The sequence below is a fragment of the Misgurnus anguillicaudatus genome, chromosome 21 (assembly GCF_027580225.2).
Source record: "Misgurnus anguillicaudatus chromosome 21, ASM2758022v2, whole genome shotgun sequence".
NCBI classification, from domain to species: Eukaryota; Metazoa; Chordata; class Actinopteri; order Cypriniformes; family Cobitidae; genus Misgurnus; species Misgurnus anguillicaudatus.
The window spans coordinates 20,957,679-20,981,280 of NC_073357.2; the positions used below are offsets into that span (position 1 = coordinate 20,957,679).

At 38.1% G+C, this 23,602-nt stretch overlaps 1 protein-coding gene across 4 annotated transcripts in view; it reads left to right on the forward strand.

The window, feature by feature from the left end:
- The window catches only part of zdhhc13 (zDHHC palmitoyltransferase 13), a 191,333-nt gene that overhangs the window by 80,333 nt on the left and 87,398 nt on the right, over nucleotides 1-23,602 (forward strand). For all 4 annotated transcript variants that reach the window (XM_073859806.1, XM_073859808.1, XM_073859805.1 and 1 more), the window contains 2 exons: nucleotides 11,667-11,789; nucleotides 11,949-12,026. In XM_073859806.1, the coding sequence (XP_073715907.1) occupies nucleotides 11,667-11,789; nucleotides 11,949-12,026 (201 nt within the window). The remainder of the gene's footprint in view (nucleotides 1-11,666; nucleotides 11,790-11,948; nucleotides 12,027-23,602) is intronic.

Sequence of the window (23,602 nt, forward strand, 5' to 3'; positions counted from 1 at the left end):
TTCTCAAAACAGAGACGTAGCCTAATCATCATCTGTTGATTTAAATCTATTTGTGCATGAAACTAAACCCATGGGGGAAATTATTATATTTTAGGCGATTTCTTTATAAATGAGTTTACAACGCGAATCCAGAAAGGAATTTATTTATTTTTAAAGACAGCCAGTCTGACAGGGCTCTTTATTTTGCGAGCTGCTGCCGTGGTTTTGTCTAGAAGGGATACAGCAAATGCAGAAAAGTTAATGATTAGATTTAGAGGTAGGATTATTAGGATGAAAACAGCAGCTCTGGCTAAATGAGATACAAATACATCCTACAATTGTGTGAAAGTTTGTGTTTAGAGTTGGGTTTGGGTGAAGGATTAGGATAAAACAGTGCTCATCCGGCAAGATTTCGTTTGCTGTATCCCTTCTATCCACAACCGAAGGTGTGGTGGGGATATTTTAGGCCTGGCGGGCCGCCACGGTGGAATGTATATAGCGGAAACACTGGGCTCAGAACCTTAATAGAATTTTTGGCTACTTTCAAAATTCCGAAAGACAAACTGGATAACATGATTGTTAATGTCGACATTATTAAACATCATGTTCTAGGGATCTTTTTAATTTCAACATTACCCTGTTCTCCCAATGGAAATGTGTCACACAATAAATATAATACAGCAAAATGACTTTAATTATTTTATTGCCTCAGATGACAACTATTACAACTTTAATGAGATATTTCACCCATTTGCATTAAGCTTTGTAGCTTTAGAAACCCAGTCATGTTTTTGAATGGTCATGCATCATTTTCAGTTTCCCCTGAGACGGGAGAAATACAGATTTCAGTGTTGCACTGAATGTTAAAAATCGTCATTTTGCTTCATTGAAAGAAGGAATTGCTATATCTTTGTCGAGGGTGTAAGACTACCCTCTGTCGTTATTTTTCCAGGGGGGGCTATGGGTGGGACGCTACAGACCTATTACAGATTAGTGGGTGGGACTTACAAAAATAAATGATACAGCTGCCATCTTTTTGGAATCTAAGCTAAAAGATGCTGTGGAGCCAGGCTTGATGTTTTCCAACAATGGTGGAAGGTTATCAATATGATATGGAAGAGGGTGATTTCGAGGCTATCTTTATGAGCCACAATACAGGGAAGAGCAGCTGAGGCAGATGGAGGAATAGGAGGTAGAAGATCGAGGTAGAAAACCTGCTTGTAGAAGGTAGAAGACGAGCTAGAAGACCTGCCTGTCGCAGACGAGGAGCCTGGACTGACTCGAGCTGGGATGGACTGGTTGTGCCTGTGCTCTTGCTGTGCACCTACGGACACAGAAATGGAGTCCGTCTGCTGCAGAGAATTTCAAAAATGCCAGTTTCTTCTGGATGAAATTTCTACATCAGATGAGAATATGGACGTTTGTGTGGTGAACCACCCAAGCTTCGGACCGCATATGGACAGCAGCATTCTGGATACATATTTTAGAATACCAAAGGTCAACTGGAAGTGACAAGCCAAAGCCTGCAGGGACAAACGGACGTCTGACTATAAAGTAAATGTTTCTATTTTATTTGGGAGTGGCTTGCAAAGCTGTGCATTGTGGGAGTTGTTGTCTTCCATACAAATGCACCCTAAGGTCACTTTCTGTCTTTTTTCGGTCAAACAGGCACCACATTTGAAATGTATGTTACATTTCGACTTCAAATATGACCCACTTTCAATAAAGATTAATGTTTCCATGGGTGAAATGTCCCTTTGACGGAAAAAAAATAACATAACTTAATTAACTAGATTCAGGTCCATGTGAGGTGGGATAATCAGAAGGGTGGCACACTGCAGATACTGCTCTGGGGACAGACCTTCACCCTCACCACCTGAGGAGACAGCAAACAAGAACGACAGGGTGGATTATACAGCAACGTGATAAAAGATGCCACCCTCTCTCTCTCTCTAACACACACAAACAGCTGGGATAGGTTGGCTGAACCATGTGTGCCCGCTTATACACAGCCAACTGATGCAGGGATTGGCGAAGGTGTAATAGGAGGGCATCTTCAGTTAGTGGAAGGAAACTCATGTCTCCTTTGATGCTCACAAAGGGATGGGCTCGCTGTGCATCCAGGGTACTATCAAAGTCACTCCTGTCATAGAGTGACACCTTGTGTTGCAGTGTTTCCCACAGGATTTTGAGGAGACTGTGGTGGTGATGACGTCCCCCGCTAATTAGCATATATGTGACATCATCGTATTGTGTTTGCGCTTGATCTAGTGTTGGCACCTGAAATATGTTTCACTTCTACTCTTTGATCTGTATCTGTATTTGATCTGTATTATATATTAAATTATATTTTAAGCCAAATTAAGCTGTTTTAAATAGTGAAATAAAAATGTAAATGGGAGTCATGAAAATTCTATTTGTGGGGGCCAGTGTTGATTCTGTGGTGGGCCACCACAAATAAATCAATGTATGGGAAACACTGTGTTGTATCGCCATGCTGTTGTTATAACTTTTTCTGAACATACAGGCTTTCCTCAGGATCACCGTACCTGCACAGTGGCAGAAGGTCTTTCAGGTGTTTGATAGCAGTTGTGTAGGCCCGCCTTTAGCTCAGATAGCTCCCTGTGTCACATCCGGTAAGTATGTAGGTGCTGAGGGATGTAAGATCTAAAGCAGCACCATTATAGTTCCCTGTCAGAGCTTCTGTGATGGCATGAAAAGGTAGGAAGATATCCATTGTCTTCACCCACAGCTCCTGCAGCCCATCCATGTGAGTGATTAGTACATGCACATCATGATCACATCTGTGTCAGTTGCAACCACTACACCCCGTTTGTGGTGCAGAATTTGTACTGAGTATGCAATGTGAGCAAACATCCTGGTATGTGCCTCCTCATGTTTCTCACAGAAAAGTTCTGGAAGCTCAACCTGACAATCCAATGACAAGAGGACAGTGCGACTAGGATCACAATAGATTCCACAAAGAATAAGTGTGTATACTGCAGGAAGTGACTTGTTCTGAGCTGCCCATGATTTCCCCATGTAGTTCAACAGGTTAGCTTTATTCAGTGAATTGTGAATGAAGCCTTTCCATACAGAGAGTATCATGTGGCTTGTACTCCTTCATTTTGCTGGAGCAGGTCTTCATCCTCTTCTCTCATTCCTCACCTTTCAGACTTTCAGCAGGATAGATATCATATCGATCACTAACAAAGTGGATGCAGTCACACTTGTCTGGGAGGATTCCAAGGAGTTTCCTCGGATACTTTCCTTGCAGTTCATAGAAGGTGCTGCTACCAAAATGTTAGTAACCTTGAATGAATGCCATTGCATCTACTACCATTACAACAGGCTTGTCAGATGGCGTTAGATTGTCCACTTCCCCCCATGAGCTGCCAAGGGCTGCCTTGATTGCAGCCAGGTAGTCTGCCTTGTTTCCTTTCCTTCCTGCAGGATGCACACTTATTCTTGGTGGAATCTTTTGTGATCCTGGTCGCAATGTCCCCTTGTCATTGGATTGTCAGGTTGAGCTTCCAGAACTTGAGGAGGCAGATACCAGGATGTTTGCTCACATTGCATACTTCGTACAAATTCTGCACCACGAACGAGCTGTAGTTGTTGCAAATGACACAGATGTGATCATGATGTGCATGTACTACATCACACACATGGATGGGCTGCAGAAGCTGTGGGTGAAAACGATGGATATCTTCCGGCCTGTTCATGCCACCACAGAAGCTCTGACAGGGAAGTATAATGCTGCTGCTTCAGAGATTACATCCCTTCTCCTCAGCACCTACATACTTACCGGATGTGACACAGTGAGCTATCCGTACAGAAGAGGAAAAAGGTGGGCCTACACAACATTGACAACACAGACAGACAGACATTCTGCATCTGTGCAGGTACAGTGATCTGAGGAAACCCGGGGTGTTCAGGAAAAGGTACTACATTGGGGATGTTTAAGGATTGAATTTGCGCTTGAAGACAGGGACATGTAAGTAGGCTGCGCGTGTGTGTGCGTTAGAGAGTGAGAGGGTTGTATCTTTTATCACGCTGCTGTATAACCCTCAAATTCTTGTTTGCTGTCTCTTCAGGTGGTGAGGGTGAAGGTCTGTCCCCAGAGCAGTATCTGCAGTGTGCCACCCTTCTGATTATCCCACCTCACATGGACCTGCATCTAGTTAATAAGTTATGTTATTTTTTCTGTTAAAGGGAAATTTCACCCATGGAAACATTAATCCTTATTGAAAGTGGGTCATATTTGTAGTCAAAATTTAACATACATTTCAAATGTGGTGCCTATTTGACCGAAAAAAGACAGAAAGTGACTTTAGGGTGCATTTGTATAGAAGACAACAACTCCCACAATGCACAGCTCTGCAAGCCACTCCCAAATAAAATAGAAACACTTACTTTAAAGTCAGACGTCCGTTTGTCCCTGCAGGCTTTGGCTTGTCACTTCCAGTTGACCTTTGGTATTCTAAAATATGTATCCAGAACGCTGCTGTCCATATGCGGTGCGAAGCTTGGGTGGTTCACCTATACAAACGTCCATATTCTCATCTGATGTAGAAATTTCATCCAGGGGAAACTGAAAATGATGCATGACCATTCAAAAACATGACTGGGTTTCTAAAGCTACAAAGCTTAATGCAAATGGGTGAAATATCTCTTTAAAGTTGTAATAGTTGTCATCTGAGGCAATAAAATAATTAAAGTCATTTTGCTGTATTATATTTATTTTGTGACACATTTCCATTGGGAGAGAACAGGGTTATGTTGAAATTAAAAAGATCCCTAGACCATGATGTTTAATAATGTGGACATTAACAATCATGTTATCCAGTATGTCTTTCGGAATTTTGAAAGTAGCCAAAAATTCTATTAAGGTTCTGAGCCTGTTGATGGCCAACTAGTAGTGAAATCATCACAGATCCATTGATTTTGGTTGGATTTTTATAATTTTTTCTGTGTAATGAGTATACTGTTTGGTGAAAAGAATGATATATTGACTGATGTCATAACTTGGGGGAATAGTTGATTGCCAATGAAGTAAAGATGAAAATATTGGAAAAAAAGTGAAAAAACGCCTAATTTTTTGCATTAAATTGATGCAAAATTATGCATAAATGTGTTTTAAGAGTTATTTTTTTAGTGGATGTTGTCAAAACAAGTGTTCTGTGTATCTGGAATGCATTCATTGACAGTTTACCCAACCCACTGAGAATTTGAGGAAAACATTTTTTTTCACAATTTTCTGATAAAAAATAAAGGGTACATACACTAAAATGGCCAAAAAAATTGCGATATTTCCGGCAGAGCAGACCCTCCAATTATTGGTTCTTGGGGTCAAAGTTAACAGAAAAAACACAAATAAAAAGTATGGCAGACCAGGTCAGGTTCAACCCATTTTATTGAGCTTTTGAGACTTTGGCTCCCCGACTAATATGTAAGGTTTCTGTGTATTACCTTTCCAGCACTCTGCCTCATTTATATGGCAAACCTAAAGTTTAGCAGGGATTTCCCATCCCGTATTTGTCCGTATACAGCTCTTTTCATGCAGTGTGTGAGGTGGATGGATTATCTTGGGATAAATGCTCCCCAACACAGATTTAGACAGATTTGTGAACATTTTAGAGAAATAGGCCTTTTTTGTACATAGAATAAGTCTTAGATCTTTGAGTTAAGCTTGTAAAAACTGTCAAAAACAAAATTGTTGTTGTTTGTTTTATGTCTTGCTTGTTCTATAAGTCCCTTTTTCAAGAATACGTATACGAGTTCTGATTGTGTAGTTGGTTTAGTGTGTTGTAATTCGACAGCAGCTTAGTTTAGCTGCCGACTGGCGTATTCCAGCTGCTCTTGTCCGCGTACACCCAACGAGCGCACACAGACACAGCCTGTCATTCAGCTCGACAGAGCAAGCGCTTTCTCTTGTCTTAAGGCTACAGTAATCTAATTAATTTATCAATAATATTTAAGAGAAAATTATTATCTGCTCTTTACTGATAACTGTTGTACTTTATAAGAACTAGTGTGTATAAATTATATACAGTAAATACTGTGTTTTATTTTCATTACCTTTATATAGGTATTTGTTGTGCTTTTTATTTTATTCTCTATTTAAACAACAATATAACTAATTTCTGCAGATAATATAACAAAGGCAACATCTGTGGTATTACTTTATCTAGAAAAAAGGGTTACAGTTATCCAAGAGCTTGCATATTAGCTTGAAGTATCAGTATCGGGCATTGGTAGCAGCAGATCTGTACTTTTTGTTCTAAAAAAAACTACTATATGTAAAACTTAGTATTGTTTGCTAAGCGGTAGTGAGGTGGCAAATCAGCAGCCTTGTTAATACGAAGTTTAATTATGATGCGTCAAGCATTTGAAAACAACAATAAAATGCACAATGAAAACAAATGACTAGACACAAAAGGTTTATTAACGGTCTTAAAGTGGGAGCTAAACTCTGCAGGACACCGGCCCTGCAGGAACAAGTTACCGATAACCGATATGACTCTTGTCTGTTATGCCTGATACCAATATTTGCCGATGCCGATATCTCTGTATAGAAAACACATTTTTATGATAATCAAATAAAGAGCTATTTTCTAAAACACTTTTTTTACTTTTGTAATTTATTTCCAGAAATTACTGATTGAGCACCTTTACCCATGTGCAAAATGTCATCAATTAGCTGACTTCCCATATTATTGTAAGCTTCGGGATGCTTATTTTTTAAGTGGGTGATCAAATTGGTTGTGTTAAACAATTTGGTTCGAACTCCCCCTCACAACACCCAGCCCTCACTCTCATTGCATACAGCAGGGGTGTCCAGACTTTTTTGTGTGGTGATCTACTTTTAAAATGATAAAAAACACTTTAAATGCGTGGACTATGCTTCATATATCTCTACATTGGATTTAGGGCTGTCACCATTACTCTATTTTTTTAGAGTTAAAAAAAACCCTGGAGTACATGTCGAGTACTGTTTAAAATAGCGGAGATACGGTTTAGTGAAACAAACTAGAAGGAAAATGACAATAGTATCAGAAGCATATAAATCAGCACAACGCTGCCTCTCTCTCAACCTCGTTCGCTCGCTTGCGCGCGCGCACACACACTGGGCGCGTGGATCAGCTACTGCATGAAGGCAAGAATGCGATTGCATCCTGGTAAATTTCGGAAGTTTACAGTTTACGACTGGGCTGCAGCGGGAAGGTATAAGATTTTTAAAAACACATTTGAGAAAAAAGGCACATCAACTCAAATTTTAGGGGTGGGACGAGATCTCACGAGATTAAATGTGTCTCACGAGATTAAGTGTGTCTCGGGAGATTTCTTGTGTAGGTGAAATGCTGGCCGTTTCTCAAATAAAAGACTGCATCCTTTAGAGGTTGCATTTTTAAACTGCATTTACAATTATAAAGTTTACTAATAATTTAGCGAATCGCAAATTGTTGTAATATGCTCACGACTTGCAAATGTAATGCTCAGTTAATGATCTGAAATAAACCTTGATGATGTATGCAGCCTGCATATGCGACCTCCGGAGGATGCAGCTTTCTGTTTGACCCTTTTAGAGGCCAGTTACACCAAAAGCGTTTATGGCAGTTGCAGGCACCTTTTTTGAATGATATTCTATGGACAAGGGAGCGTTTGCGCGCAGTTTATGCGCGCTGAGCGCCTTGCGTTTTTTGTCGCCGGCCGCAGCACGCGCCTTTGAAGGAACTCTGAGAGCAGAGAAGCACCCAACGTCATTTGCGTCTTTCCATTGTCTAATCGAATGAGGGGAGAGGCGGGCCTTACGTTGTAGTGGGGGAAGTTTACAGTTGTTTTGAAGAACTGGACTCCACTCACTCACTCTCTCCTGCTTGTTTGTGCACCTCTCACCCTCAAACAAGGTCAAAGCAAGCACCCTCTTTTTAAAGTTTCTGCTAATATGACAGTTAACAGCAAAAGAGCGCTCACGCTTCAATATTTGATTGACAAGACAGCTGACTTTGTGGTTGTTTAGCAATATAAAAATCTGCGTCGCACTGCTCTTTTTTTTTAAAAAGGCAGTGCGTCGCGTATTGCGTTTCGAAGCGTTTAAAGCGCGGTTGGTGTGATTTGCCCCAGTGCATGCATTATATTGTCTTTTACTGCATTTGCTTTTTTGTTTGGGTTTCCAGTAATGTTTGTTTGGGAATTCGTCTGAAGTCTGAGACGCGTTGTGTTTGTCTGTTGATCAGTGTCAGATGTGAAGTCTCAGCAGATTAAACCATCACAGAGTTTACATGATTTAATGTCTGCATGCTCTTGCTCAAAAATGACAGTAGCTGTATCATTTCTATTGTAAAGAAATGGACGTATATTAAATATTCAAATGGATTTAAACATTGTTTGGCTGGAAATAAGCTTTTCTCTCCGTGTAAAGTGAAAGTGAAGATAGCGTCCGCGAGACGAGTCCACTATCGCCCCCTGCAGGCATTTGTTATAACATAATGCTTTTTATTTAAAGACCACAAATGTAATGTGTTTGTTTATGTAATGTTGTTTAATGTAACTTGGTTTTAATACTTTATTAGAACCAATTATTATTGCATCTTCGTTATTATGTCATTTTAAAGGCTACTTCTCAAAAATAACAAATTACTTCATTATCAGTTAGAAAAATAATTGTTAGGGCTAGTCCTTGATTAGTTAAAACATTTAAAAATAACATGATTTCAGTTTCTTATTCATTTATTTTATCATTGAGGGTTTCTTAAAAAGTGTAAAAATAATGTCTGGTCTCGTTCTTGTGAACCCAAATGTCGTGTCTCGTCTCGTCTCGTGGATTAAGTGTCTCGTCACACCCCTATCAAATAGACTTACGTGTTTCACAATTACACAATTATAAGACTATAATGCCAGTTTCGCCCTCATTTTTTCAAAGCTTGTGGAGGCATAGAGCAGCATGAGGATACACAGTTAACTTGTGTGCGATCTACTGGCATTGCGATCGACGTATTGGACACCCCTGGCATACAGCATAGCGAGGAAGTTCTTTAGACACTTTGAAGAACGACCAGGCAGACGACAGAAGCTGCTTCAGCACACATGTAACTTATGCGCTCGTGCAAAAACAAACATCCTCGCCCCCACACACAGAGACGATCCTGACCTCCCTGGGGCCCTAAGCAAAATTCTGCTAAGGGGCCCTCCTACCTGTCCCGTGAGCCATGGTACCTGACCCAGGCCGTGAGCCATTACCCGTGAGCTTTGCCACACATTCACACATGACACCCCACTGCTCTCCCTACACAGACATGGGCACTTTTTCAATTTAATCTATTTTAAATACGTATTTAATTACTTTAGTGTATTTTGTAATGGAAAAGGCAGTACTAAGGTCAGGTCAGTAGGGTCTTGTGTGTAAAACAAACCCAAACATATTATGATTAAAATGGAATTTTGATTTTGTGACAAAAATTCTGTCTGTTATTTTTCCCACTTGGATTAGCCTATCCCCAACATTTTCTGCAGTAACTTTATAAAAAACTCTTAAGATTATTGTGGGAGTATTTTTGTATTTTCAAAATACTTATTACTTGTATTTTATTTTAGGGATGCTCCGATCAATGCCGATCACCACTAATAATACGTGGCCGATCACTATTCTGAATCGGACAGACGATCTTATTACAGCTATTTCATGTACTGCGGCTTTTGGTCAGTAGGTCCTTATCGATCTAAAATCACTGTTAGTTTGAGTAGTTTATAACATGCATTTGAAAAAGCAACACTCGTCAAACATAATTATTAAACATATTCTTTATTATCATGAAAATACCTGAAAAGGTTTGAAGAACAGCAATATAAATATATCCTTCAGCCATTTCATGGAGCTCCGTGTCATCACAGCTGCGTGTGTATTGTTCTTCGTCTACAGCGCATTTTGAGTTTCTGTACGAGAGCGCCCCCTGGCTTTTGAATGTAGCGGCATTTCACCGTAATTCATTGAGAAACATAAGCAAGCATTATCGGCCGATCGATCGGAGCATCCCTATTTTATTTAAATACAGTTTTCACATCAGTATTTTGTATTTTATTTTGTTACATTTCATGAGCCAGTATATGTAGTTTGTAACAAAATAGTTTATGATGTATTTGTGCCCACCTCTGTACTACACACAAAATATGGTTACTACTACAGATGGGTTGCTCGGCGACGTCATTAACTGGTTGCGCACGCAACAGAGAGGCAGAAAGAAGAGACGTGCATTGTGTTGTAGGCTAGTAGCGGTGTCTGAAAGTCAAAATGCCAAGGAGTTGTTGCGAGGTTAATAGTACCAACAGAGCCAATGCTGGGTGCCTGATGTTAACATACCAGTAGATGTGGCTATTAAGTTACTAGCCTAACATTATAATTCATACATGTATTACAGTGACACTTCAAAAATAAAGACAGAAAAACAGATCCAACTAAAATCAAGTTTTATTTATATACAAACAATAAAGATCGCTTCAATAATTAGGGGGTTTTGCAGTAGCGGACCAGCTCACCAATCGGGCTTTCTGCCTCCTGGATGCGTGCGCACCCTGTAATGTTTGTAAACCGGCTAACCCGACTATAAATCACACTCTTAATATTTATATTTTAAGTAGTGAAAACTGAATTCTTGATATCAAAAATCCATATCATGTGAATGTATAAAAGCTAAATGGCTTGCCATACCGTATAACTGTTTATAGTATGCATAAGAGCAATACTTGATCCCTGATGGAGGGATGTGCATTCATTTTGACCTTATCATTGGCATTATACCCATTCCAATGTAAATCCATTGGTTTCCAAATTGCATTAACATTGTCTTTTAGGAGTGTTATCACGCTATTTTTGTTATGGTCCCCACACAGATGTTGCTGCTGGAAAGCGTGCGTGTCATTTCGTGCATGATTGCACGCGCATATGAACGCACATTCACACAGGGCGCGGTTATAAAGCTGCCGTTTATAAACACCGTTGCCCTTATTCACGCGAATATTCACGCAATAAATTGTTGTGTAACAGAGAGGCTAAGAGATGCACTGGCAACACTACACAGCTAATTTAGCAAGTCAGATAGAGAGAGACAGAATCACATCAACTTAACTTTACTGTTTGCTCTTGCTGACATGACATCAAACTTGAAGAGAACACAAGTTTACCTGGTTGCTGTTCTCGCGTTTAACTCTTATTTTATTTCCTTTTTTCATGGCCAGATTGGATAGCTCCACTTCATATTGTCATCTCAGTAAACAGTAACACGTGCTGTAAAACAAGGCAGGAGGAGGCGGGGCCTTACGTAATTTGTGGGGCCCTATGCAGTCTGCGTAGTAAGCGTATAGGGCCGATCGGCTCTGCCCACAAATCTCCTACACACACGTCAAATACACAGGAATGATTTTCTGCCTGTTCATATCGGCCCTATTTTGACATCGGAACGATACTGATGTGTAAAAAAATGACCATATCGGCCGATGTTATATCAGCGGCCGCTATATCGTGCACCACTAGTTAGAATATCTGGATTTCTGTTGTCTTATCTGGATGCTTAGTTTTTATTGCTCAAATTGTTCGTTCTCATTATGGAATCCAGATCCCATCTGCCACATATAAGCTAGACTATAAGTTAAGCACTTTCAAACTAAATTTGTCCTTTGTCCCATTGTAGGTTTGGCGCTCTTGAGAGATGTAAAGAACTAATAGAATCTGGTTATGATGTCCGGCAACCTGACAAAGAGAATGTTACTCTGCTCCACTGGGCCGCCATCAATAATCGAGCAGATATTGTCAAGTAAGATTTGTTTAATACATGAAAAATAAGCTGATTTAGTTTGGGTTTATATAACTTAAAAAAAATACAGTTTACAGCATACTGAGGTTTAATCTTTCTAACTCACCCTAATATGCATTACAGTTGTTTTGTTTGAGAATGTTGTGCTTTACTTCATAGATACTATATATCTAAAGGTGCCATTGTGGACCAACTAGGTGGTGACCTGAATTCTACTCCTTTGCATTGGGCGATACGGTAAGTATTATATATGTTAAAATGTATTCATTTTTAAACAATGAAGAGAATTATGTCATATAACAATATGTTAAAAAGGCAAAATTGTTAAAATCATCACCCAAAAAATAGGCCAGGGCATTTTGTTATGTGTAGTTTTAGTCTTTTTTAAAAATTCTCACCGTCTGGGAATAACGGCTGATGGCTGCTAAAAATGGACTATATGTCTTGTCCCACCCTCCAGTTTCAATGAGATGTTCATCTTCAAACAAGATGTTTTGTCATTCAAACTTTCTTATTGTGAAACTTTGTGTGTTGCCCATCTCTTTCAGTAAGGTTGTTAGAAGGCATTCTAATTCTGGTTGTCCTAGTAAAAATTATAAAGAATTTACTAACCATCCACTAAGGCTGCACAGTTAATTGAAATATGAATCGATATTTCAATTACAGGTCTGACAATTACATAATTGTAAAAAGCCACGATTACAGCTGTCCACCTGAGCTCATTTTTTATGCATTTCGGCAAGTATTTTGCATTGAATACAGTGGTAAAACAGAAGCATCAATAGAGAGTATGCACATGATGTCACCTTCTGCGAAAGTGACTGTGGTTACGCCCACTCAGTGGCAAAAGACAGAGCGGCAAAATTTGAGTGAATAGAATAGAATAGAATAGAACAGAATGTTTATTGTCCCATAGGGATATTCTTTTTCACACATCATCACATTCCTAGAAGACATACAGCAGCATCTGATGTTAACATCTCTCGTCTAGTCTCATACATATAACATATAATAATATAATACTATAATACACACCATACCATACCTCCCCCCTCTAGTTTCCCTCCCTCTTTAACACAGTGCAAGCACAAGGTGAATAGTCCAGACAAGCATTACACAAAAGAGGGATGTATAATGATCACAGAGATTTGTTTAAAGCAATGATGGCTGATGGTACAAAAATTTTCTTAGGGTGTATTTATACCAGAAAAGTTCGCTAGTTCACTTGCTTTGGTCCAGACCAAATACATTTTTTTCGCATTCACACTGCCCTTTTTGCAAGTGAACCAAAATTTGTAAACAAAACCACATGTGTATTAAGGTCATTTATTCATTGGACAAAAAATATTAGGTGGGGGAAAGCAGGAAGAGCAAAATCATGGCGATAATTCGTAATGCAATATTTGTTCTGTTACTGATTGGATGTTATCAGCAGGTAAACCAAAAATCAAACACTATATTGAGGAGCACATGATACAATGTCATCTAAACGATATTATAATATTTTTCAAAGACAGCATAGACATGTTCTAAAGTTGCGCTGTGCAGAAGATGGATCAGGTAAGTTATCAGGCTTTTGCGCCGCACAGATAGAGAGAGAGATGCGCTGTATATGTGGCTTTCATTATTCATACAAATAGCTATTCAGACAGTGGTCCATAGCAGGGATTTCCAAAGTGTGTGGTACGTGCACCCCCAGGGGTACGCGAGCTGCCACCAGGGGGTGCGCGAGAGGAAAATTTAATGGTGGTCTGTTTCTTTAAGTGGGATTTTTCCATACAATAAATGAATAAAAAAACATAAGTAAACATTTCCTTTGTAATCGCTTTTATTTTAAATAAAAAACTATAATTTATTAGGTTTTGATAGAAACGTAGAAGACAGATGCTGTCTTTTTCTACGCACTGCTCTTCTGTTATGCACTGCAGCCTCTATGTGTGCCAACTCGTTTTATTCATTCCATAAATATTATAAATATGCTTAACTGGCTGAAATCAGGGAAACTGTCAAGTGTCTTATAATAAAATTGTTAGTCACGAAGGAGGAGAGGGACCAAGAGAGAGAGACTTTTTTCTATGGCAAAAATAGAAATAATCAAATGGGACGAGACATGGGCGCGTCTAATGCACAGGATACGCAAGCAATGTGCTTTCATCCATGGTAGAGAGACCACCAACGATTATATAATAAAATACATAAATACTTACAAAGGACACTGTAGAGAACTTATTAAAAGCTTTCATTTAATTTTGTTTGAAACTTGAGCTGTTATAATGAATCGGCAAACTATTATACCTTTTGTGCGAACAGTAAAGGCTTTCGTGAATGTGTTTAATGGGTCTGCACGTAACACACGCATCTTGAGGGAGAGCGCACTGGTAAACATGACGAAAGCTCTCATATATTGTCTATTAGCTGGCGGCAGTAAGTGTACGTTTTTTTACCATAGTTAACTCGAATGGCGTCTAAATATCACAGTGGTTAAACGCATACACGGGGACACGCATCATCTGCACTGAGTGTAGCTGCGTCTGGTCGTAGTTTCACAATGTCGGACGTAGCTAAGCCCGACGTAGGACTAACACCCAACTTCTTTACATCCAGCTGGTGCAACCGGCCCCTGGTTATTTGCGCCTGATTAAACAGGAGTCTTTATGACGAGAAAACAAAGCTTTGTTGCGTTTTTTATTTTTTTGAAGTGGGGATTGGGGGTGTGCCAACCCGGTTGGGACATAGAAGGGGGTGCGCAGGAAAAAAAGTTTGGGAACTGCTGGTCTATAGCCACAAGATGTGTTTATTGTATATAACTAACACCCAGTGTTCATAACTAAAATCATTTTTCAAACACAATTATTTCAGTCCCCCATGATTTCACGATTTATTTTTGAGATCAAAATGACGGTAATTTTGTGGCAGTAATTTTCTAGAATTTTGCGCAAAAAATAGATATTTTTTCTCTCTGTTTAGGATACCAATTCTTGTATAACATTAAATTAAAAGTTCTCAAGTAATTAAATAATTAAGTAAACAGTCAGTGATATAATAAGAAAAGAGAAACAAAATGAAAATGACAAATAAATACAACTTCAAGATACAGATACACTGTTTGTTTTTTATTAACCTGATTAACCTAGACAGCTTTCATGCAGTGGTTTTAAATATTAGGATGACAGGATGATTTAAGGAAAATGTTATTAAAATAATTAATCACTTCAGCCACATAAATATTTGATAAATGTTTAATATTAATGAGAACATATGAATCAATCCTTATCGCCAACACTGAGAGAGGTGTGTTGTGTAATCTTGTTTTTTTACGGTCCCTTTTAAGAAGTTTGAAAATTACTTACCTACAGTATAGCACAATAGCCACAAGTCCAAATCTACATTTTCTCTATAATATGTGTTTAACTTGTTTGTTATTATTATGCGTGTATGTGACCTGACCGTTCAAGTGCAAAGCCTGAAAGTAAAAAGATCGGTCCTCACGCGCTGACGGAATGCGGACATGTTTGCTAACGTTGAGATTAGATGATAGTTGACAGATGCCTTTCTTTTGTGTCCCAAGTTCACAAAAACTTATATAAGGACTAAAAAACAGTAAATTGAAATGCATTATTGCTTCAACGAGTTTTTGGCATTTATGTGAGACAGCAGGTGCGGCACACAGCTCACACAGACCTTTCACGTATGTATCCTCATGAAAATAATGCATTTTACTAGATAACTATTTAAAACTTTAAAATAAAAAAAGATAACGTAGTGATATGTGCACAGGATATTTTGATTGACCGTTATGTGGGGCGTGGTGTTGCTGGTAATGGGGTGCAGCGTGCTGTAGAGAGATTGAAGTAAAATAAAGCCAGAAATGTTTACAAAGTTGTCTACTCTGTATCAAAGAATATTAGATTATTTTATAACAAAATATAATAAGACATTTTAAATTTCTGCTATTATTTTGCCATGAAATAACAAATAATGCAGGTTGGCAAGACATTTCTTTTGATTTTGCGTTTTTCTAACGATCGCGGAAAAGTTAAAGGAACAGTATGTAGGATTGTGGCCCAAAACTGGTATTTCAATCACAAAACTTGTGGCTAAAACTGGTACTGCAATCACACAACTGGTGGCCAATACACAAAATGACAACATAAACATCAGTTGAGGGCTGCAACTCCACTTTTTTTAATGACAATATCCTGGCCGGACCACTGTTGTCAGTGATATAAGTATTTGAAATGAAAATGATTTCTTAATGTCTAGTGACATATCAGAAAGACAACTATATTTAGCCTACTTGCACCGGTGAAAGCCTGTTCTTCTCACTAATGCCAGCGTAGAAAACTCTGCTTAAACAGGCATTTGCAGCCGCTTCATTTTCCATATAGAGCACCGCATATAATAAATGTTCTCTGTTTCGTTTTCCATGTCTGTCTCGTTTAGCTGTAATAACAAAATAAAATAAGCCATAACAAGATGCTAACAAATCTCTCATGATGCGCGCTGATGTGGCGGAGAAGCACGTCTAAATTAAACCTGAGCCGGTGGACAAAAACAGACAACCCGGTGTTAAAACTCTAAATACTTAAATTAGTCTGCGATCTGAATTGCCAAAACAATCAGACATACAAACAACTAAATTTTCATGTATATGTAATTTATATTTGATGTATATTTACATTAAAGACTGTAAAAGACAATACATGAAGTGAAAACATTAAATGAGTAGCATTCACCCTGCGGTGGCGTATTAACCCTTATGTGTTGTTGGGGCCATTTTTGGCCATTTTTGCAATTTTTTTGTCTTAATTTGGCCACAACTTTCTCTGTGTATCAGCAAATGGAATGATTTTTGGTGACAAATCTTATATTTACATATATTTTAAGAAAATGCTTTGAAATTTTTTAAACACTCAACAATATACCGTGGGCAATTTTACTACCCTTACGTGTTGTTAGCGGCCTAAAAAGGCCACCAAATCAAACCGCTGCAAAAATGTATCGGATGAATTCTTCTTCACACTTTTTTGCATAAATCTGCTAATCAACCTCAGTACCGATCAAAACCACCAAATGTTCGCAAAAATTCCATGATTCCAACTCTTCCATTGCCAAGTTTATAAGTAGTGTCACTGATTTGGGAAAAAAAAACACACAAAATGACAGATTTTCAATATAAAAAGTGAATGTGGACTGGATTTTCTTTTACCTTTTTTACAGTCTTGGGCATGTCAAAGATTGGTTAAAACATTGGCTTTGATGCATTTTTGGTTTTTGTGCAGCATCAGATTTGGTTTTTTTCTCCCTCATTTATTGTTTGTGGCCATTTTTTCCCCATTGACTCCCATTATAACAAAATTTTTTAAAAGCAGAGCCATGACACCTTATTACCATGCATTCTTGATTCTTTGTGATTGTACCTTTTGCAAAGAGGTAAAATTTGTCATTTTTACTGTTGATCACCATGTGGCACGATTAACCCTTTAGTAGCCTGTGCAAAAAAACAGAGCTTAAATTCTGGGTTGTGCATTGAGTTATATGGAGTATAACAGCATATTAGAGAGAGAGAGAGAGTGAGAGTGAGAGTGAGAGTGTGTGTGTGTGTGTGTGTGTGTGTGTGTGTGTGTGTGTGTGTGTGTGTGTGTGTGTGTGTGTGTGTGTGTGTGTGTGTGTGTGTGCGTGCGCGCGTGCATGTGCGTCTGTGTGAAAAAATCTGTAAAAAAAATCTTCTCTGCATCAGATTTATGAACAACATTTATTATGAACCAAAATGCAAAAACAACTTCAAATAAACTGAACAATGAAGCAAGAGTAGAAGATCGATGGAGAACTAAACAATCAAACTAATTTTTAGTGTGTATATGTGTACGTGTGTGTGTTCAGTCTTTTCAGCAGGACTTGCAGCATATTACTTGGTGCTCTCTGCAAGTGTGTGTACCACAACGGATACAAGTGCTGACTGTTCTTTTTTTTGTTCTGTACACCACTTGCATGTTCCTCTCTTCACTCCTGAGCCGCTGGTGCCTGCTGGTGTCTGTGGATTTGTGTCTAGAGGGACAGCTACAGGAGACTAAATCCCTCTCACCAGTGCAGCACCAACTGGTGCGCGAGGGAGGTGCTCTCTCCTCAATACTAACACTAACCCTACACACACACACACTCGTACACACACACACTCGTACACACACACACACACACACACACACACACACAATGGTGTTATATTCCATATAACTCAATGTACAAACCAGAAACCAAGCTCTGTTTTCTTGCACAGGCCACCAAAGGGTAACGGCGCCACATGGTGATCAACAGCAAAAATGACAAACTCCACCTCCCTGCAAAAGGCACAACCACAAAGAATCAAGAATGCATGACAACAAGGTGCCATGGCTCTGCAATCAAAAAATGCCGTTATAATGGAAGTCAATGGGGAAAAAATGGCCACAAACAACAAATGAGGGAGAAAAAAATGCAATCCGATGCCGCACAAAAACCAAAAATGCATCAAAGCCAATGCTCTTACCAATCTTTAACATGCCCAAGACTGTAAAAAAGGTAAAAGAAAATCCAGTCCACATTCACTTTTCACATTGAAAATCAGTGATTCTGTGTTTTTTTTTTCCCCAAATCAGTGGCATCACTCATGAGCTTGGCAATTAAAGAGTTAAAATCATGACATTTTTGGAAACATTTGGTAGTTTTGATCAGTTCTGAGGTTGATTAACAGATTTATGCAAAAAAATTTGAAAAAAATATTAATCTGATACATTTTTACAGCCGTTTAATTTAGTGGCCATTTTTGGCCGCTAACAACACGAAAGGGTAGTGAATTGGAACAAGGCACAAGGGTTAAAAACAAACAAACTAACATTCCAATAGCATCTTTTCCATTAGAATTATTATTGCAGATCGAATATTTGACCATTCGTGCACATCCCTAATTTTAAACACAATAGTGTTGAAAGTCTGTTATTCTGGATGTTAATCGTAACAAATGTTTTGTATGAGCATGCATTTGTGTACAGTTTTCACAAGCTCTGACAAAATCCACGGGAGCGAGCGGAAGTGGACAAAAATATTGCGGGCGCAGGTGGGAGTGGAACACGCAGGTTGCGGGAGCGGGCGGGACAGGTCATAAATTCAGCGGGTGCGGGCGGGCGCGGGTTTTAAAAAAACAGTCCCACGCAGGGCTCTAGGTCCTGTATGGTGCTTTGGCACTGTTCGTTGAGCTGGTGTTGCAGGGACTGTTACATGTGTGCAGTCGACATTGTTGAGGGTTTATGCAGAGTATTTTCTTGTTGTTGACTGGCCTACGCTATGCCCATTTTTGATGCGCCGTTATTCAATATTTTTCCCGTCCTGCGGTAATGTTTTTTATTTGATCTTTTGTCCCCACCACTTTTCAGCACAAACTGACACCCCAGCTGTCTAGCATTACCATGTCAGTGTATTGATTTATTGTCTCTTCATAGTTTGCAAGAGACATTTAATAAATTCATAATTAATATTAAATAAACTAAGCGTATTTAACTAAAACGTAGGCTATTTAATAAACTGAGCGTATTCATCTGTCAATATAAAACGCGACTTGGCCATTCTAATTAATGATCGGTAGAACGCGTATCGACAACTGTTACTGTTAAATATGCACGTATGTCCATTTAAACAAAATTTTGGTCAAATGTGGATTATATCATTACACTAGCAAGAATATGGTTACATGTAAAGATGCTGTACCAAGTATGACAACGCTACATTCAACTGCTTTTGATATACAGTGTTTTTTTCACTTCCTGAAAAGTAACCGTTTTGGACATACGTGAGTTTCATCGGGCAGCGACAATATCGTTAACATCTACTAATACACATGTACACATCAAAGGAAATGTAAATTGTGAATTGGACCATTGGTGCTCTTTAAAATGTATTTAATATTTTGATATTTTGCGAAAGCAACACATCAAACTTAAATTTTATATTTAAGCATATTTAAGGTTATTTAGGTGCTTAGAATGACATGAAATTTGGCTATGTTTACATGCACAAAATTTTGTCAATTCGCCTGAATTTAATACGATTGAATTATACAACAATTCAGTTACATGCACCCTAAACATTGCAATCTGATTAAAATGTTAGTTTACATGTACATTAACCTGAACCAAACGTCTGCGCAAGAGCACAGCCAGGGTTGCCAGCTTTGTGTATCAAAACCATCCCAATGGAATTCCAAAACTAGCCCAAAAGCATCCCAATGACTATTAACAGCCTTAATACCAATAACTAATGAACGGAAACCTTTCATCTTTAACCCGCAAGAAAAAAAACAACCCGCGGACACAGTTTAAACAGTAATCCAAATCTGAACTTGAAAAAGAGCAGAGGACTTTGCAACGCTACGCTGCGCACAGCATCTCTGATCAAGTTCACACTTTATCTCTGGATAAATGTACAAAGCTGAGTTGGAGAAAGTTGTTCTTAAGAAGTTTTCAGATATAGGCAATAAAAACACAATTTTCAAAAGGCACGACGCTATTTTATTGCTTTATTTAGCTTAAGTACAATTGAACGCTACAGCGGGTGACCCCATTACCTTAGCAAGGCAATGGCAATGCATTATTATTGCCTGTTTCTGTGACGAGAATTGTGTGAGACGTAAATATAAGGTAAATATAAGACGTGAACTTGAGCACAAATGTTCTGCGCATGTTCATAATGTATTTTTGCATTCGATTGAGAAAACACTACTGTGGAAGAAAAACAATGACATATGTTTTTGAAATAAAACAGCCTGTTGAATTGTACTACTTGAAAAAAAAATATGCATTGTATTAACCTTGCTTGAATTTTAATGCATTGTATTTTTAGGTCTTGCATTTTTAAGGGCTGAAATTCAACATGCGTGTATATTTTAGCTGTGTATATTTCACTTCAAAACATTTCAAACACATTTTCTGTATTAAAAATTCAATAGTCCATATTCACCTTTTATATTTCACTTTAAATACAATATAATAATAAAATATTCAGCAGGCAATTTTCAGTCTATTTAAATTCGCGTCAAAAAATTTGAGTCTAAAAATTAATTTGTACAAATTTCAACATTTAACATCTGGGATTCTGGGAACTGTAGGAAAAGCAGTAGAGTACCGAGTATAATTTCATCTGCTGTTAGTCGATCTCACCAGCAGGTGGTGCAAGCACGTGTTCACCAAGACTTTGTACATGTAAGATGATTTATCCACCACTGCAGCGATGCATGTTGGCTTTTATATTCAGTTTTAGTAAAACAACTGAAATACACTCAGAGAGTATTGTTTGGTTATGTTATTGACAGGATACTAAGCGGTTTTTAAATGCCATAAATGTCATATAGATTAAATAGGGCATTTTACTTGCTATTGGCTTCGTTTCTTAAAAGCTAAGTTGATTGTATATTCCATTGGTGGCAATCTACCATCTACTTATGCTTACGAGAAACGAACACGTTTTGTAATTCGTCCCCTCAGTTTATAAACCATACTCAGATTATTAAACTTATCAATTTACAAATCGTGCACGCAGATTAATAAACAATATGCACAAGTAAACGATCAGTACTCTCAGATTTGCAAACTGTACCCTCAGTTTTTGCAATCCGTTCCCACAAATTCATAAACAGTGCACACGCTTTCGCAATGGTTTTGCAAACTGAGCCTACTCACGGATATGTAGCCCCACCCTCATTTTAGAAATCGCTTTGTTGCTTTTATTCATGCTTTCAGGAATTAATTAAGTTTATACCGTGTTAAGCTTGTACTTTCTTAACTGGAAAGTGATTTACACTGTAGGTAATATTTACGTAATATTTATTTTTATATTATATGTATTTACTATATTTTAATAATATAATAATTTTAAATCGGATGCGACTGCTGTCGTACATTTAAACATAGCATGCAATTTTATTTAATTATTTAAATACTTATTTGGTTAATATGTTATTATTAAATAACTATGTAAAATTGCATTCAGCCAAAGACAAGATCAAAGAATCTGTGCATTCTCCTCTCGAAACGTTGACACAGTAACGTCATTCAACTCTCATTTAAAAAAAAAAACAGCACGCTTTTGCAATTTATCCCCGGTTTTGCAAACTGTACTGACGGATTTGAAGCTCAACCCTCATTTTAGAAATTTGTAGTCCATAAGCACAACAACAGCCCCATAGTAAATAACACAATGGGGCGGTTTCCAGGACAGGGATTAGACTAGTCCTAGACTAAAATAAATGTAAGAGCTGTCCAAAATGAAAACAACTTGCACTGACATATCTTTACATCAGTGGCTTTGTTTTTCCTCAGAATGCCAGTAATGTTTTTAGTAATGCATATTTGTTCAAACTAGTTATATTTCCTAATTAAACTAAGATCTAGTCTGGTTTAAGATAATCCCTGTCTGGGAAATCACCCCTACGTGTTTTAAAGTTTTTTTTTTTTTAATGCACTCTAAAAACTTTTACTATGATCTACTCTAAAACATTTTAAAGCTGTAAAACCTAGATTTTAATAATTATATTTATTTCCCAACACACTTACTGTAGTAATGCAGTACTCTTAATAGCCATTTATCAGGTGATGAGTATCATTAGCATTTAATGCTGAAAATGTTACAGTTGAAATCAAACGCACAAAATAAATGTACTATGAATCTGTAATTAACTAATATCAAGGTAATCATTTGCACGCACGCACACACACACACACACACACACACACACACACACACACACACACACACACACACACACACATACACATACACATACACATAAACACACACACATACACATACACACACAGAGGTTGCGATAGACATTTTCAATCTTCGTCATTTTTTTTGAAAAACCGCGTTGTAAAGAGTCCTTCACAGTCATTTATTATCCGTCATTTCATGTTTTAATTATTTTCATTTTCGTTCACATGTCCATTTCTAATCATAAACTTACAAGATGAGCATACAAGTTAAATGTGTTTATTCATTTGTTTAGAGAACAGATAAACGGAGACCGTGCATCACTTTACCATCACACGAAGCAGATGAATTAATGTTTTTTTTCTCACAGTGACAGCGGAGGCAATAAAACACGGAGCTTTATGCTGAACAGGCAAATATGAACAAATCAAATAACAAAATACTACTGCGATTAAAATATCAATAAACATGTAAAAATCTGAATTGAACTAAACTCATCTGAAACCATCTTATGTAATAAACGCATGAAGGCAGATTAATGCAGACTCTTGTCATTAGATTTTGTATCTTTACCTTAAAGACAGGCGTCTTGTTGCAGCGCTCCTGTAGTGTTTAACTTCAGCAGCCATGCACAGACCAATCAGTGTATGACATCAAAATATCGCGAGAATATCTAGAAACCAGGGCGTCATTTGAGCAACACACTGCCACCAACTGGACATACGTAGGAATTACATTCTCAAGTTGAGTTGTATGGGCAATCTGCCAAAATGGCGCTCATATTTTTCTTTATCCTGCTTAAATTTTCTCCGTCAAAGACTTTTCGTTTAACGCGACCGAATACACACAAAAAGAGACACTAAAGTTGCCTAATCACAGGCTCGTACGTTTCTTTTTGCTTTTATAGCAATAGCACAAGCACATTTTCCCCTCACAACAGTAACTGTTACATACAGTCCATCAGCTCAATATGCACGGTTCATGAAGTTTCCTTAAAAACAGTGGTTTTCTCGTGGGTGCTTTTTAAACTCTACAAAACTACAAAACTAACAACAAAGTTGACCAAGCCACGTTGT